Genomic DNA, 14,415 nt, shown 5'->3' on the forward strand with positions numbered 1-14,415 from the left:
GGTGAGGAGGAGGAGGAGGAGAGCGCTGTAAACTTGGAACAAGTTTGGGACGGGCGGCTCCGCGCTCGCTCTGGGGGTTTTGCCTTTTTTTTTTTTTTTTTTTTTTTTTTTTTTTTCCCTTCTTCTTAAAAAAAAAAAAAAAAAAAAAAAAAAAAAGGAAGGACAGCAGAGGGGAAAGTCCCCGAGCAGCCACTGCGCTCGCAGTTTGTCAGTCACCATGTGTTTGTAAAAACAATAGAGGGAAAAGTTGTCGGACCTTCTTTTTTTTTTTTTTTTGTTGTTGTTGTCGTCGTCTTTTTTTTTTTTTTTAATTTTTTTTTTTTTTTTTTTTTTTTTTTTTGGCTGGCTGGCGGCTCGGCTGGCGGGGTGGGGGAGCTGGTGGCGGGCGTTTGGGGGTCGGGCACCCCAAATCCCAACAAAGCCAGGTGTAGGGCGCCTGTAAAGCTGTGGAGTACCCCGGAGCAGGACTGACACTTACAGTACTTTTTCGTGGTTTTGGAGGGTCACACACGTGTGAGATAATAAAGCACTTTGGCAGAAGATTCCTCTCTTTTTTTTTTCTTTTTGTTTTTTTTTTTTCTTTTTGTTCCTTTTTTTTTTTTTTCTCCCCCTTGGAATATTGTGAACATATTTGTGGCCATTTAAGGTAAAGTTACAATTTGCTGTTAAGAGTAACTTGTCTGTGTTTTTTGCCTTTTTTTTTTTTTTCGCTTTTTTTTTCTTTATTTTTTTTAAATTGTCGATCCCAATGTGTTATTTGAAAAGAGGTGCAAGTTATTCGATGTGTAAATGCAAATAGCATACCGCGTGTGTGCACACATAATTGCTCGTGTGTATAAATATACATTTTATATATATATATATATATATACACACGGTGTAATTACACGTGTGAGATCCACACTAAGGTGCAAACGCCAAGCGTGATAACTCGGGGCTTTTATTTCCTACCGGAAAATGAAGTCGAACTAGTTTTTGTGGAGTGTGTCGGGCCTGCAATAGCAAAATGTAAAATAAAAGTATAACATGCTGGGGGGGGGGGCGCTGGCATCGTCCCCAGAAACTTGAGCGTAAAGCGAAATCAAAAGGCTGATTTTGCAAAGTTTGCAGCAATGCTCGGGGTTGAAATTTAGCTGGTAGGCACGGGGAAGGGGTGGGGTGGGGGGGGATTGCAAACCAAAACAAAGCAGGATTTAAAAAGGAAAAACAACCAAAACAACAAAGTGGATAATACAAGGGGGGGGGGGGGGGGGGGGAATATTGTTCCTCTTGGCAAAGTCTCCGCATCACGTGTATTTGCAGCCTCGTATAAACGCGCTTTGCCATGTGTATGTGTGCGAGAAGGGGAAATTTAAAGTCTAATCCCTGCAAAAGTGCGGCGCGGGCGGGAGTCGGCGCCTGGCCGGGATCTGCGGCTCCATGCTCGGCGGGTACGCGCGGCTCCGCGGGTGGGCGCGGAGTGAGGGGAGGGAGGGCGAGCAGGGAGGAGGAGGAGGAGGAGGAAGAGGAGGAGTGGGGGGGGGTGTGTGTGTGTGTGTCGGGGGGGGGAACTGCGGCGAAGCGGCCGCTGCGCTGGGCTCCGCGCCGCTCCGCGCCCCTCCGCGCCCTCGCCGCTGCCTCCGCACAGGCCCGAGCCGCTGCCGGGTTGTTGGTTTTGCTTCCCCCCCCCACCCCCCTCCTCCCCTTTTCCAGCCTCGCCGCAAATTAAAATTGGGGCTAATTGGCAAAGGCTGCTCTCTGCTTCCCTCCCGGCCCCTCCACCCCCGCAGCCTGCGACTTTGCATATTTTTTAATTTTTTTTTTTTTTTTTTTTTTTTTTTTTTTTTTTTTTTTTTTTCCTTCCTCTCATTGCTGTTTGCCGTTTCTAAACGCTACTTTGCGTGGAAGAAGGAGAAGGGGAAAAAGTTGGGAGCGGATGGCTGTAGTTTCTGCTCTGGGATCCTCATTCATTCCTCGCTGAACCTCCTGTTGCATAAATGATGCTCCGGGAGCGAGGCTTTTTCTTTTTTTTTCTCCTCCGGATTTGGGTTTAGAGTGGATGTTACCGGGTTTCGATCGCCTCTTTGGAAATACAATATCGCTTTTTTGTTGGTGGTGGTTTTGCTGCCCCTCCATCTTTTTTCCCTCCCTTCTTCTCAACTACCCACCCCCCCCGACCCCCACCCCCCTGAAAAATCCGATTGTGTTTCCTGCAAGGCTCGGGACTGGGTTTCTGATTGCGGTTATTTCCATGTTTCTAGGTTTGTGTGATTTTGCTAAAATGCATCACCAACAGCGAATGGCTGCCTTAGGGACGGACAAAGAACTGAGTGATTTACTGGATTTCAGTGCGGTAAGAAACAACGGTGGAAATTAACAACAGCTGTAAAAAAAATATCTTCTAGCTGATCTGGTAAACTAAAAAAAAAAAAAAAAAAGAAAAGAAAAAGAAAAAAACCCAACCAAAAACCAAACCAAACCAAAACTGTGATCTAACTACATTGGGCAATTTTTAATCAGCAGCTAGAACCATGGTAAATATCTTTTTGCTTAAAAAAAAAACCAAAACCAAAAATTAGAGTCTTTTTATTATTTCTTATTGTATGTGATGGGAGATGCAATCGTGTTCACAGCTTATTTGAATGTCTTGGATGTCTAAAATAATTCATACAAAAAGAGACGCCCCTAAAACCGAACATTTCTCATCATTAGTTAATAACAATATCTAGCACTTTTATTGTGCTTTACGTTTTATAGCTTTGTTGGCACATGAACTAATTAATTGCTAATTAGTTGCTTATATTCTATTTTCAGTTCTTCCCTTGTTTCATTTTTTGGCACATGGAAAGTGCAAAGAAATCCATGACTGTCTCAGTTTAAAGTTTTCACTGAAATCTCATATGGCTTCTGCTGTCATTAAAACTGCTCCAATCTTCCCCCCCCCCCCCCCCCCCCTCCCCGGCTAGATGGTGCTTTTTTATTTTACTTTTTTTTTTTTTGGAGGGGGGGGTGGGGGTATGAAAAGAAAAGGCACTTTTTTGTCTCTTTGGGGCTGGTTTGGAGGCCAAACGTTAATCCGGACGTGTGCACTTGTCTAGTTTTGTCAGGCTCTCCCTCCCCCTCCCAGCCCCTTCCTTCCTCTCCCCATCTCCTCCCTTCCCCCCCCCCCCCCCCCCCCCCCCCCCCCCCCCCCCCCCCCCCCCCAATATGTCAGGAGTATCTATCTGTCCCGTTATTTATTTATTTAAGGGGAAAACCAGTTTGCTGTGAGATGCATGTATGTTCCTAAAGCCCAGCAACACCCTGCAAAAACCTGACCCCCCCCCCCCTTCACCCCCGCCTTTTTCTATTTTTTTTTTTTTTTTTTTTTTTTTTTTTTCTCCCCTCCCCGTGTAAATGAGGCTGCTCCAGGCTGGTGCTGCTGCTGCTGCTCCAGACTTTGCTTTGGAGGAATGGCTTGGGGAAGTTTGGCCAGGAAACGTAGCCTGAGGCAGCTTTGCAGCCCCCTCTTTGCTTGTTGCACTTTTTCCATTTGTTCCTTCGCTTTTTGCAGGCTCTGACTCAGGGAAGGTGCGTATTATCCACTAGACACGTCGAAGAAGAGAGAAACCAATTAGGGTCGAAATAAATGCTAGGGAGAGAGAGAGGGAGCGAGAGAGAGAGGGAGGGAGAGGGAGAGAGCCTTGCTTCAAATTGCTCTCGTGTTAGAGACGAAATGAGAATTTAGGGCAGGTGGCACTTTGCATTATTCTTATTTGGGTTCACATATGACAGGCAAATCCTAAAGCGGGATGGAAATGGACGTTGCTACATTTATGGCCAAGGTTTCCTCCAAAAAAAAAAAACCAAAAAAAACTCAAAACCAAAAATCCAAAACCAACCAAACTTTTTTCAAGCCTTTGTCAGCGTGAGAGTTGGGAGAGGGGAGCGAGCCCCGCTTCCCAGCTTGGATAACGCTGCTGGGGACTGGGATTGCTCAAACTCTTCGGGAAGGGAATATTGTTTGGGGAGCTAATGAGCCTAATAAAAACGTGCTGGTGGTGGCGAGGGGCTGGTGGGGGCTCTAAGAAATATTGACTCGTTTTCAGGTCTGTGGGGGCTGATGTTTCGTGGTAGACAAACTATTAATGTAGTTCCCAGCGAACGTGGAAGGAACTTTTGCTTAACAGTGGACTCGGGAATCTCTTGTTTTCCAGTAGTAATGCTTCTTTGTTTTTTTTTTTTTAGATGTTTTCACCTCCTGTGAGCAGTGGGAAAAATGGACCAACTTCCTTGGCAAGTGGACATTTTACTGGCTCAAGTATGTAAAAATTTTTGTTTCCTATGTAGTGAAAATGGTGTTAGTTATTTATTTATCCATAGGCATTACCTTTGTTGTGGTTGTGTTAATCTATTCCGGGGAGCAGATTCATTCAGATTTAAGCGGAATTATTCCTAAGTGCTGACTGTTATTATTGCCACAAGACTGGGACATTTTCACAGTATTTCCATCCCTTTCTGAATTAAAAAAAAAAACAAAACCCTGAACTTCTCCTCTGTGTAATTGTTCAAGGTGAGCTAGTTTAAATCTTTTTCTTTTTAAAATGGAGCACTGGAGATTTCTGTTTACAATTTCGGATGCTATCTTTTGCATGTCAGAAATGATAACCGAAACATCTTGCGTGAGAATTAATTTTGTGAATAAGAATTGAAGGCTGCTTCAATTAAATAAATAAATAAGCAAGTATCCGAGTATAAACACCAACCTCTTCCGGGAAAAGAACTCTTTAGGATTAGAGATAACTGTTTGCTGATGGAATATTTTTCGGTGAATTAAAACCTTCAGGCTGGTTTCTTTTCCTGGTGGAAGACGGGGCATTTTCCTCGTAAATATTTGACTGCTTGTGAAGAGTCCCTGAAATTTAACTGGAGGATTTGTTTGTTTGTATGTTTGTTTATTTGGCTGTGGTAGTACTATATGGGCAACTTCTGCGTTCCATAAAAACAGGAGTCCTGCTTGATGACAAAAGAAATCTCAGAGCTCTTTGCGGTAGAACATATGTGTACAATAATTGTCTGGCAACTAAAGTTTTATATAGAGTCTTTTATATGCCTGACAAATTAGAAGTAAAACTAGCAAAGATACTTACGCATTTGAAATTTCCTTACTCTTCTACTAAGTTCGTTTAAGAGGGTTCCCTGCCTTGCGGATGTTGTGTTTTGGACAGGACACAAATCCATCTCCGGCTAGAGAGTTGCAGTGTTTTAAAAGCACGAGCAATTACACATACCACCACACTGTACGTCGTATTGTTCTAGAGAGAGAGTACTGTTCTAAATCAGATGGTAAATTTGGACAAGTCTTCCCTGCAAACTGCCAGTGGATATCTAGATATAAACACGTCATTGCATATAGTTTCATGCCTGGTATTTGCAGTTTGTACTCAATTAAAGGGACCTCTTCTGTGTATTCAGTAGAGCCATTTTTATTAAATGCACTAGTACGTCAATTAACTTTTTGTTTCCAGAGAAGGACTTCCTAATTTGAAGGTAGTCTGTAGTACGTGTTTTTAAGATCCTAGATCAAATGCCCGCCTGCAGTTATTAAGCACTCATTTGGTGAATTTTACTCTCTTCAGACTTTCAAAATAAGAACATGGTTTTGGTTTATCTTCGCAAATGTGGTTATACTGTAAATGTAGTGACTTGGAGAATTTTACTGTTAGGTTTGAATAACTTTTCAAACATAATTTGCCTTCCATCTCCCGAGCTAAAGATTTTAATCCTATTTTTTGGTCATTTTTCTGAATTACATAATTTTAATAACTGATTGAACCGAATACATAATATTCACTATATTTGTTTTCACCGGAGAGAAGCGCAGAGCGTTTGTGCCAGACAAATCAATTTGTCATGCTTATATACCAAGCAATGCAGCAGCTAACGCTTGGTCTAACAGCAATCGACTAGATAGTTATATTTAATAAATGCAGCATAAACCTCATCGATGAAGTCATTTTGATCAGAAATACCCCAGGATAGCAAATTTGAACAGCGAGTGAAATAGAGGGCTTGTATTGCTTTTTTTTTTTAAATTGTCTCTAAAGCTGAAAGCATCGAAGTAACTTTGACACATCGTCTTAGACATGCAAATAATTTAATGAGCTGGAGTAAGTTAGTAATATTAAGGTACGAGCCATTTAAAATAGCACCTGAACTCTCCCAGCCTGTGACAACATGCAAATGCTTGAATACACCCGTCTCTGATGGTGGAGGATGAAGTACCCTGCTCGATAAAGGAACGTACACTGTGTGTTGGTCGATTGTTTGCACGAGGGCATGCAGCACAGGGTACGCTCTTCTAAGGGAAGATCGTTTTGCATTTACTGTATAAATATCTGCTGCTTGGTTATGAGGCGGGGAGTTTCGCAGGGAGCGATCGGTGATTTCAAACAAGTTGTCAGAATCTGGGTGTCCGTGACTTGCCCCTCGCTGCTGCTCGCCGAGAGGGTGGACGTGTGGCCTGAAGATCCAGTGGCGTGGCTATTGTTTCGCCGGGCTCTTGCTGGCCAGCTAGCTGTGTGCCAGAGTCCTTGCTTCTGAGGAGGAGTTGGTGTGCGGTGGGGTAATCAGCCAGGACTGGAGAAATTCAGATTTGGTATGGCAGCGCCCAGACAGCTGCTTCAAGAGATCTTTTCTGTAACTGTAGGGAAGGATTAAAGACAGCTCCATTAATAACACAGGAACACAGTTTATTATTCTAATGATGCATATTGATAATACAGGATTTTAGCGATGCGAATGCAGCCTGTTCTTCCTCCTGGACAGATGCCCTTCTGAAGTTTGAGCTGACATTCTCTTAATGGTCCTCTTAAAAATTAGATTTACTGAGCTGGGGAACCACAGATGTCATTCCTCTGCATTAACCCAAAACTTCTCTTATATGTGGGAAGGAAGACCAAAAAAAAAAAAAAAAAAAGACCCCAAAGAAAAGTAATCCCAAGCAGTGAAGTGAAACTAACTGTACTTCAGGAAGCGTGGTAATACTTCATGCTTAAAGTCATCTTAATAGCTTTTTACTCATCTAATATATGATGCTCTATTGTGATTTGTAATGTGTGAATGAAAATAAAGTAAAGCCACATTTCCTTTTAATCTTTAATTTCACAAACATGGCTTCTTACCATGTTAAGAAATGGTGAGGGCTGCAAGGGAGAAAGGAATGTAACCTGAGCCACAGCCGTGACATTCCCATGGAGCATTTTTCACATGAAAGGCTTTTGTCAACCCAGTAAAGGACCAGGAGTTTTTGTTTGATGTTTGCAGGTGTTCAGCAGAGAGCACTAAAACAATTCAGCCATGCTGGTTTGGAGACTCTGACCTTAACAGGGAGAATTGGTGAAGACTGAAATTATTTTTAAGAAAACTCCCCTGGAGTTACCTCAAATTTATACTGTATTTGTAAAGTGATTTAATACCTGTTACTTAAATTGAACAATACACATCCATTTGAATGAAGTGGGGTTTTTCTTTTTCTCATTTTTTTTTCCTTCTTTATTTTTTTTTTCCCCCTTTTTTAGGACAGTTGCCAAAATAAAATTAATTTTCCCAGATCTTCTAAAATTTTCTCAATAGTTTACCTTAGCTACCACAGTAAAAGCATTTGTCATAATCTTAAGTGTGAGCCATTGTAAAATGAGGGAAGGATGATGATCACTGGCGCTCGATTCTGGGAATGGATTTTGCAGCAGTTTTGCAACAATTGTGGTGCTAAAGAATTTGCTAGGTCTGTCACATTTGGCATATTTCAGTTTTCGAACTGTTAAATCAAAGCCCACATCTTCCTGATTATGTTCAATTTCTGCTTCTTCTATTTTAAGTATTTCATTTTACCTAAGTTTTCAAGCATCTGTTATAGATTGCCCACTGTGTATATGTTTGAATATTGTGTGGGTGTGAGCAGCAGTAGAAAAACTGTATTCTTATGATGGGCCATTCCTGTTGCACACACACAAAAAATAGTCTAAAAACCTTTGGTAGCACAGACATCACTGAATAAAGTGAAGGCAGTTTAAAGGATTTAAAGACTTGCTTTTAATTTTGCCATTAGTTTGATTAGGGCTTGTCCTACATTAGAATAACAGCGATTACAAATTAATGCATCTTTAACTAGGGAATCGCACATTCAGCTTGGTTTTGAGGTGCTTTTTGTACTTTGGATGTGTCTGGGAGTAAATTATAACCAAATCGAGTTTGAGTACGGTTCGTTTTTGGAGTGTAGCCTTCTGGCAAAGGTGCATCGTTTTGCTATTGTTGGTTGATCATCAGAAAAACTGAATTAAATACAGACTTTATCTTGAAAATGTTTTGGTAGCCGCTCGGGACGCGTGCACCGGTCCCGTTAGCATCAGTAGGATTAATGTGTGTGTGGAGATTACGCCCTTTACCGGGGAGGACTGAGGAAGACTGTGGTTTATTTGGGGGGGGTTCTGATGCAGCGTTGCCATTCAAAAGGCAAAAACCCAACACGAGCCGTGAGAAATTGGAAGCCCGTGGGTCAGAAAAGGACTTGTACCGATGAAGGCAAAGTGCAGCGGGGACCTAGCTATTGCAGCTCCGCGGGGGTAGGCCGCGTTTGCAATAGAGCATGGCAGAAAGCAGAGGGGATCAGCATTGTACGTGGGTGTTGGCTCTGCCGGCGCGTTGCACCACGGCCCTCCGTTTGCCAGGAGCCGCTTCGGGGTGCTGGGGTGCAGGGCACGGCCCCTCGGAGCCCCGGCCCGCGCTGCTGCTCGCCCCTGCCCGTGCTTTGGGATACTGCTCTCTCGTTCCGCCTGCTGAAAAATACTCGAGGCTGTAGCTCCGGAGATACACAAAGGCAACTGCTTCCATATTTTTCATCCCTAATGTTTCGTAATTATGATTAAGAAGAAGAAGAATGCTAGTTACCTCCCATCCTTCCAGCTATGTTTACTTGCGGAGCGTTCGATCCTCCTCCCCTCCGAGTCCTATTAAAGAGAGTACTGTGGGGGCAGAACAAGACCCGTGCTACGGTATTTGAATTGGCCTGAGACACCGTAGCACATACTTGGAGGAGCTAAATATTTAGTTACAAAGAAGTGAGGTTACTTCGGAGTTTGTATCTTGCTCGCAGTGGCAAACTGAGTGTATCCTGCAGAGGACGTTCCAGAGGCACGGCCACCTACGATCACTCATATATATTTAAATGTGGAAGTGAAGGTCCTGGCTTAGTAATTTAAAAAAAAAAAAAGAGATAAAAAAGACACCCCTTGATTTCTGATGTTGGAAGAAAACTACCCTTATTAAATGGGAAAGGGTCTAAACAAATACTCTGCAAAAAGATTGCCTTGCATCTGAGCTAAGTGATTCCTGCCTGAAACAGTTCAGTCATGCCTTTTGGATATTGTAGCTTTTCTTGAAAATACTTTTTGTCCTAATCATTGCATGTCTACCTTGTCAAGACTCCTGAATATATTTAATAATTCAAAACCAGACACACTAGCTGTCTGAGAGACTGAAATGCTTAGGGGCCAGATCCAGCCAAATGTCACTTGGAGGAGACGTTTGTGCCTGCCATTGCCAAATTTAGCAGTAACAGAAATAATGTTTTAGATTCATCAGTGGATACGAGGTATCTGTGAAGAAAGTGTATCTGTTAAACCAGTGAACTTAGGTCTGACTTGGAATTAAGTGGGAGTACAAAGCTCGTCTAACGTGTTCAGTAAGGGATGCAGGAAAAAAAGGCATTTGGGAGCATGTGAGGTACAATTTGGCTTCTTCCCATTAGATTTGTATTTGTGCCACTCCCAAATTCATATTGATTTTTGTCATAGGCAGATGCAGCTTCCGTTGCCTGAATTCCCAAGAAACATTAAAAAGGCACAAGAAATTGTCAGCCTGTGCATTTCGTGAACACCAGGTCATGCAAATTTTAATCTTTCACCACTTAGACTTATTTTTTGGCTACTGCAGGAGGAACATGTGATTTAATTTATTATTTCTTCTTCCTTTTTTTTTTTTTTTTTTTTTTTTTTTTCCTCCCCCATGATGTAAACCATTACTGAATTACGGAATTGCTTTGAGATTTTACTTACCTAGTGAGTAAAAGGATTTAAGCACACGCTTTGGGATCCCAGGAATGTTGCGAATGAGCTGCTTGACGGTTTTTGACAAGATCAGCAAATATCTTTACCATACTATTGTAATGAGGAAATCACTTAAATAACAGATGAACAACTAAGTCACATAAACATATATAATAGAACTATGTAATGAAAGTTTATGCTGTTAACTGCTCGAATCTCTCTTAAATGCACAGAGTCATGGAGCACTAAAAGCTGTCATATAAACAGTTTTGTTTTGAAAAGGAATAATTTTAAGGTTTTTTTTTTTTTTCATCTGCTATGATAAACAAAGTCATTTTGTAAGCTTTACAGATCAAACATTTACTTCTAATGGTAAACTAAGCCGTGTAGCTGGAAATGTGTGTCTTTGCAAGGCCCAGGAAAAGAGTAGAGCCCCGGTGGCCCCAGGCCTGTGGTTTTCAGTGTTTGATATCGTGATGTTATTTAGATCAGTTCCCATAAGCCAAGATAACAGATCTGCAGTTGTTTAATAAGGAATGGGGTATGTGTTTGTAAGGGTTTAAAGATCTTTTACCCAAATTTGCCCAGATAAATGATACCAGGGAGGTGGACGTAATCAAAGTAGAACTAAAAAGGGATAAAAATTACATTTCAAGAGGTGGATTTTACTGTTTTATGACCCGAATCGGAGGCAGCCTATTGTTTTGAAGCTCATGAAACGCAGCCTGACGAAAATCAGGTGCCTACATCTCCTAGGGCTCCTCATAACTGGCAGAGGAGAGATGGCCCCGAGGCGTTTCAGTTCAGCGCGGTGAATCATTTTCTGGCGATGCCTTGCCTCCACCAAAGGACCTAACGATTTGCCGAGGCGTAGCTCGCTGCATCCTGGCTGTCAGAGGCTGGGGGAGACGGATCCCCCCAACCAGCTCCCACTGTTGTTGCTCAGGCAGATTTCTAGTTCAAGGAAGCTCGCTGTGCAGTCGTTGGAGAGAAGAGCTGGCGTGGCTTAGGAATGTTTTACATGTCCTGCTGAAGATGTAGGCATATAAAATTAATATACCTGTAATGGTATGTACCATCTGCCAGTGCCTGTAGAAAGTCCGTGGAATTCCTCTTGCACCTCAGAAGACAGGAGGAATACCGACAGTTAAAACGACTCTCTTGAATAATTTAATTGGGTGTTATTTATTCTGTACTATTAACTGCCAAGTAAAAGTCACTACCAAATTTCCTCACCTGCCTTTGTGCAGCTGATGCTGCCCACTGAGATGTTGAGGGGCCTCCACTTTTGTTTTGGTTTTGTTTTTTTTTTTTTTTTTTTGGTCATCTGGGAGGAGGTATCGTGTGCCTCGTGGGAGCTAGCCCTAATGCCAAAATCTGCCTCTCGCCGGTTGTGCCGCTCGGAGGTTTGCAAACCCAGGACTTGGGGGTCTGCACCAAGGCACAAATCCGTGCTCTTGTAACACCAGCCTGCTAAATTCTCTTCTTCAACCTGTCTGAAAGCTTTCTGCCTAGTGCTTCTTGACCAAGCAGAGGGATGGCAACGACCAAATTTGTAGCTAATTTTTCTAATGTTTTCAAAGGCTGTTGTGTAATTTCTTTTCTTAGCCAACCTACAGAAATAGGAAAAGTGTTGAGAAAGGTTGGCATATTTACTGTTTCTGCCAAGGTAAACACTAGTGCAGTCGATCTGCATCTCAACCAACCAGGTGGAGTTAAAAATGGGTTTATCTTAGCGGTTTTCCGAGCGGTGAGAAAGTATTTCATGTGAAGGTGCAGTAGCAGCGTTGTTCGTGCGAGAGCTATTGTGACAGTCACCGTTCAACGACGTCTTTCAAGACGACTATTGGTAGTAATGACAATACGTAGCTGCAATCTCTTGTGTTGGGTATTGATCTGTGTTGGAAATAACGCTTCACACGCGCTGCCGTGTTTGCAGGGTGCTCTTGTGGAATTTGTCTAAGCCCCTCAGCCTTGATGTGTTGAATCGAACGGTTCCCTTTTCACCTGGTGAAAAGGCTCCCCGGGTTAAGATGGTGTAGCTGGCACTCGGCGGGGCCTCCCCCTCTGCCGTCTCAGCGGCGTGCTGCCGGGCGCGTGTTGGCTAAGCCGCTCGCTCCTTTCCTCGCCGAAACCCCCGCTTGTATTTTCAGCTGGTTTCGGGGGGCCCGGGCTTCATTTCCTTCACTTCAGTGTTTTACTCGTTGGGGAAGTCACAGAAAAGGACCCCGGCACGGGCAAGGGAGAGGCGAAGTGGCTCTTGCTCCGGGAGCGATGGCAAGTTGTCAGCCGCTGCCGGCGAGCTGGCACGCTGCCGCCAGCCTCCCCAGCAGCTCCGGCCCTTCCTGCCCTTTAGCACTCTTCCCCTTGCCAGCGCTGTCATACGTGTGCATGGGTGGTACCCTGCTTCATCATACATGTGTGGGGTTTTTTTTCGTGTGTGCAGCACCGGGCTTCGCCGCGGACCTTTGGAACGTGCTCTTAGGCCGGACACAGAAGGGCTTCTTCCTTGCTCAGTGTTTCATTCATAGGAGTGCAAAACCAGGCAGGCTTCAAACAGATATATATTTTTTTTTTTTTCCTTTTTCCCCCCCTCTTTGGATTCTTAGAGTTAACAGCAGATCTTGTCAGGTCTGTGGGCAATTTCTGGGGGTTCCAGCAAAGTTTATTTAAAAAAGAACCCAACCAAAACAAAAACCCTATTGCATATTACATTCACTATGCAGCAAGCAGTACCTCCGCCAGGATAATTTTAGGGGTCCAAAAATGGGAAAAAATTGCAATCACTGAATTAATTCTTAGGCATGTGTGTAATCCCTAACAAAATAGGGATTCAGTTCTTTTTGTTCTGTGGTATATAGAAACAAGACTCTCTCCTAGTGCTGTCTCTCTTGAATCAAAGCCTGTCTTGTTCCTGAAGATTTGGGATGGTCAGGTTAGCATGGCACGATACGCATTTTCCTCTGACTGTACATTTAAATACGATCGACCTATTTGATAAATAACTGGTCCAAAGGTTTGGTTATATTAAAAACAGCTAAGTATGACTCCTGATCGAATATCAAGACTGTAATTGAATCTCAGGGGTTCTGGTACTGCTTCATAAAGCATTTGAGTTGTTTTGTGCTTCGTGACGTCAGCCAAAAGCTTGATTGAATTATGTTCTTGTATTGTAGGAGCACCTGCCAGTGCCACTAGACTTCAGGGTCTGTCAGCATTTCCATTACAAACCTTGCTGATAAGTTGGTGACTTGGCTCCCGGCGTTTGAACTGGGCTGAAGGCTGGCGTGCACGCTTACGGCCAGCGAGTTGTTCCGCAAATTCACCAAAGCCAAAGAAATCCCCCAAACTCGAATCCGATGTGCGGCATTTCTCGCCGGGACTCTCCTCTTGCCTGTTTTGGTTTTTATTTTTTTTTTTGTTTGTTTGTTTGTTTGTTTAAACAAAAATCTGCTGCTGTTCCTTGGGCACGGTTCCGATTCGAAATGACAGAGCAGAGGCTGAAATACCGGTGCCTAATGAGACAACGTGAAAGAGGGTTTCTTTACTATTTCAGAAACAAAGACATGCAGGGATGAGGCTGTGAGATAGTCTGGAATTTCTGGGTTTGGGTGAATTTCCCTGCGATTTGGGCGTACCTGGGAGCACGGCCCATCTCTGCTGGCCGTTCTGCAGGGCACAGCGATAGGCTTCCTCATTTTTTGAGTGGATTCTCATGAAAGGGCGAAGCGACAGCGATGAAGCTTGCGCGTGCAGTTGCAATACAGAAATCACTATTGAATTATTTTTAGCTCCTTATAGATCAGTGTACTTAATTGCGGGGACTACGCAGAGCAGCTGATCCTGAAACACAGAGTAAATATTTAGTGCCGTGCCGCTCGAGGTGCGTTGCGTTAGGAATAAACTCTCCTTATCCTTAGATGACTGCTGTCCGTTAAGCCTTGTAACTCTTGGAACGCTGCAGATATTTTGAGAGAAGGGCAGGGATGAGACCGCTGCGCTCGTGATAAGGCAGATTGACCATCACTGAAAGGAAAGCAAGTGGCCTGATAGCTTGATTAAGTTTTGCGGTAACGAGTCCTGGGCTCGCCCCGAAGCTCACCCTGCCGCGTGTGCGGGAGGATCCGGCTCTTTGCCCCTCCTGCTTCTCCAGGATTAACCGTTTTCCTTGGGCTGTGCACAGGGGAGGTGACTTGGACTCTCAAGCCTTAACCAGACGGCAAAACCTCATTTACACAGCATTTTAGCTACAGCGTAAATCACCGGCTACCTCACATTTAGACAAGCGTTCTGACGTAGCCTTTCTGCAATCCGCTCCTTTGTGACGAACGCTGTGCAGGCAACCCGAGGT

At 43.6% G+C, this 14,415-nt stretch overlaps 1 protein-coding gene across 9 annotated transcripts in view; it reads left to right on the top strand.

Moving 5' to 3' along the window:
* The first annotated feature begins 381 nt into the window (after positions 1-381).
* Positions 382-14,415, top strand: part of TCF4 (transcription factor 4) — a 235,246-nt gene continuing 221,212 nt past the window's right edge. For 2 of the 9 annotated variants that reach the window (XM_042804606.1, XM_042804611.1), the window contains exons 1-2: positions 1,795-2,332; positions 4,207-4,279. In XM_042804606.1, the coding sequence (XP_042660540.1) occupies positions 2,039-2,332; positions 4,207-4,279 (367 nt within the window). In that variant the 5' untranslated portion in view covers positions 1,795-2,038. Of the gene's footprint in view, positions 647-1,318; positions 1,431-1,783; positions 2,333-3,685; positions 3,708-4,206; positions 4,280-14,415 lie in introns of those variants that run through there. The other 7 variants (XM_042804610.1, XM_042804608.1, XM_042804609.1 and 4 more) reach the window with 7 other exon arrangements.

The sequence above is a fragment of the Tyto alba genome, unplaced genomic scaffold, assembly GCF_018691265.1.
Source record: "Tyto alba isolate M040663 unplaced genomic scaffold, T.alba_DEE_v4.0 Super-Scaffold_42, whole genome shotgun sequence".
Classification (NCBI taxonomy): Eukaryota; Metazoa; Chordata; class Aves; order Strigiformes; family Tytonidae; genus Tyto; species Tyto alba.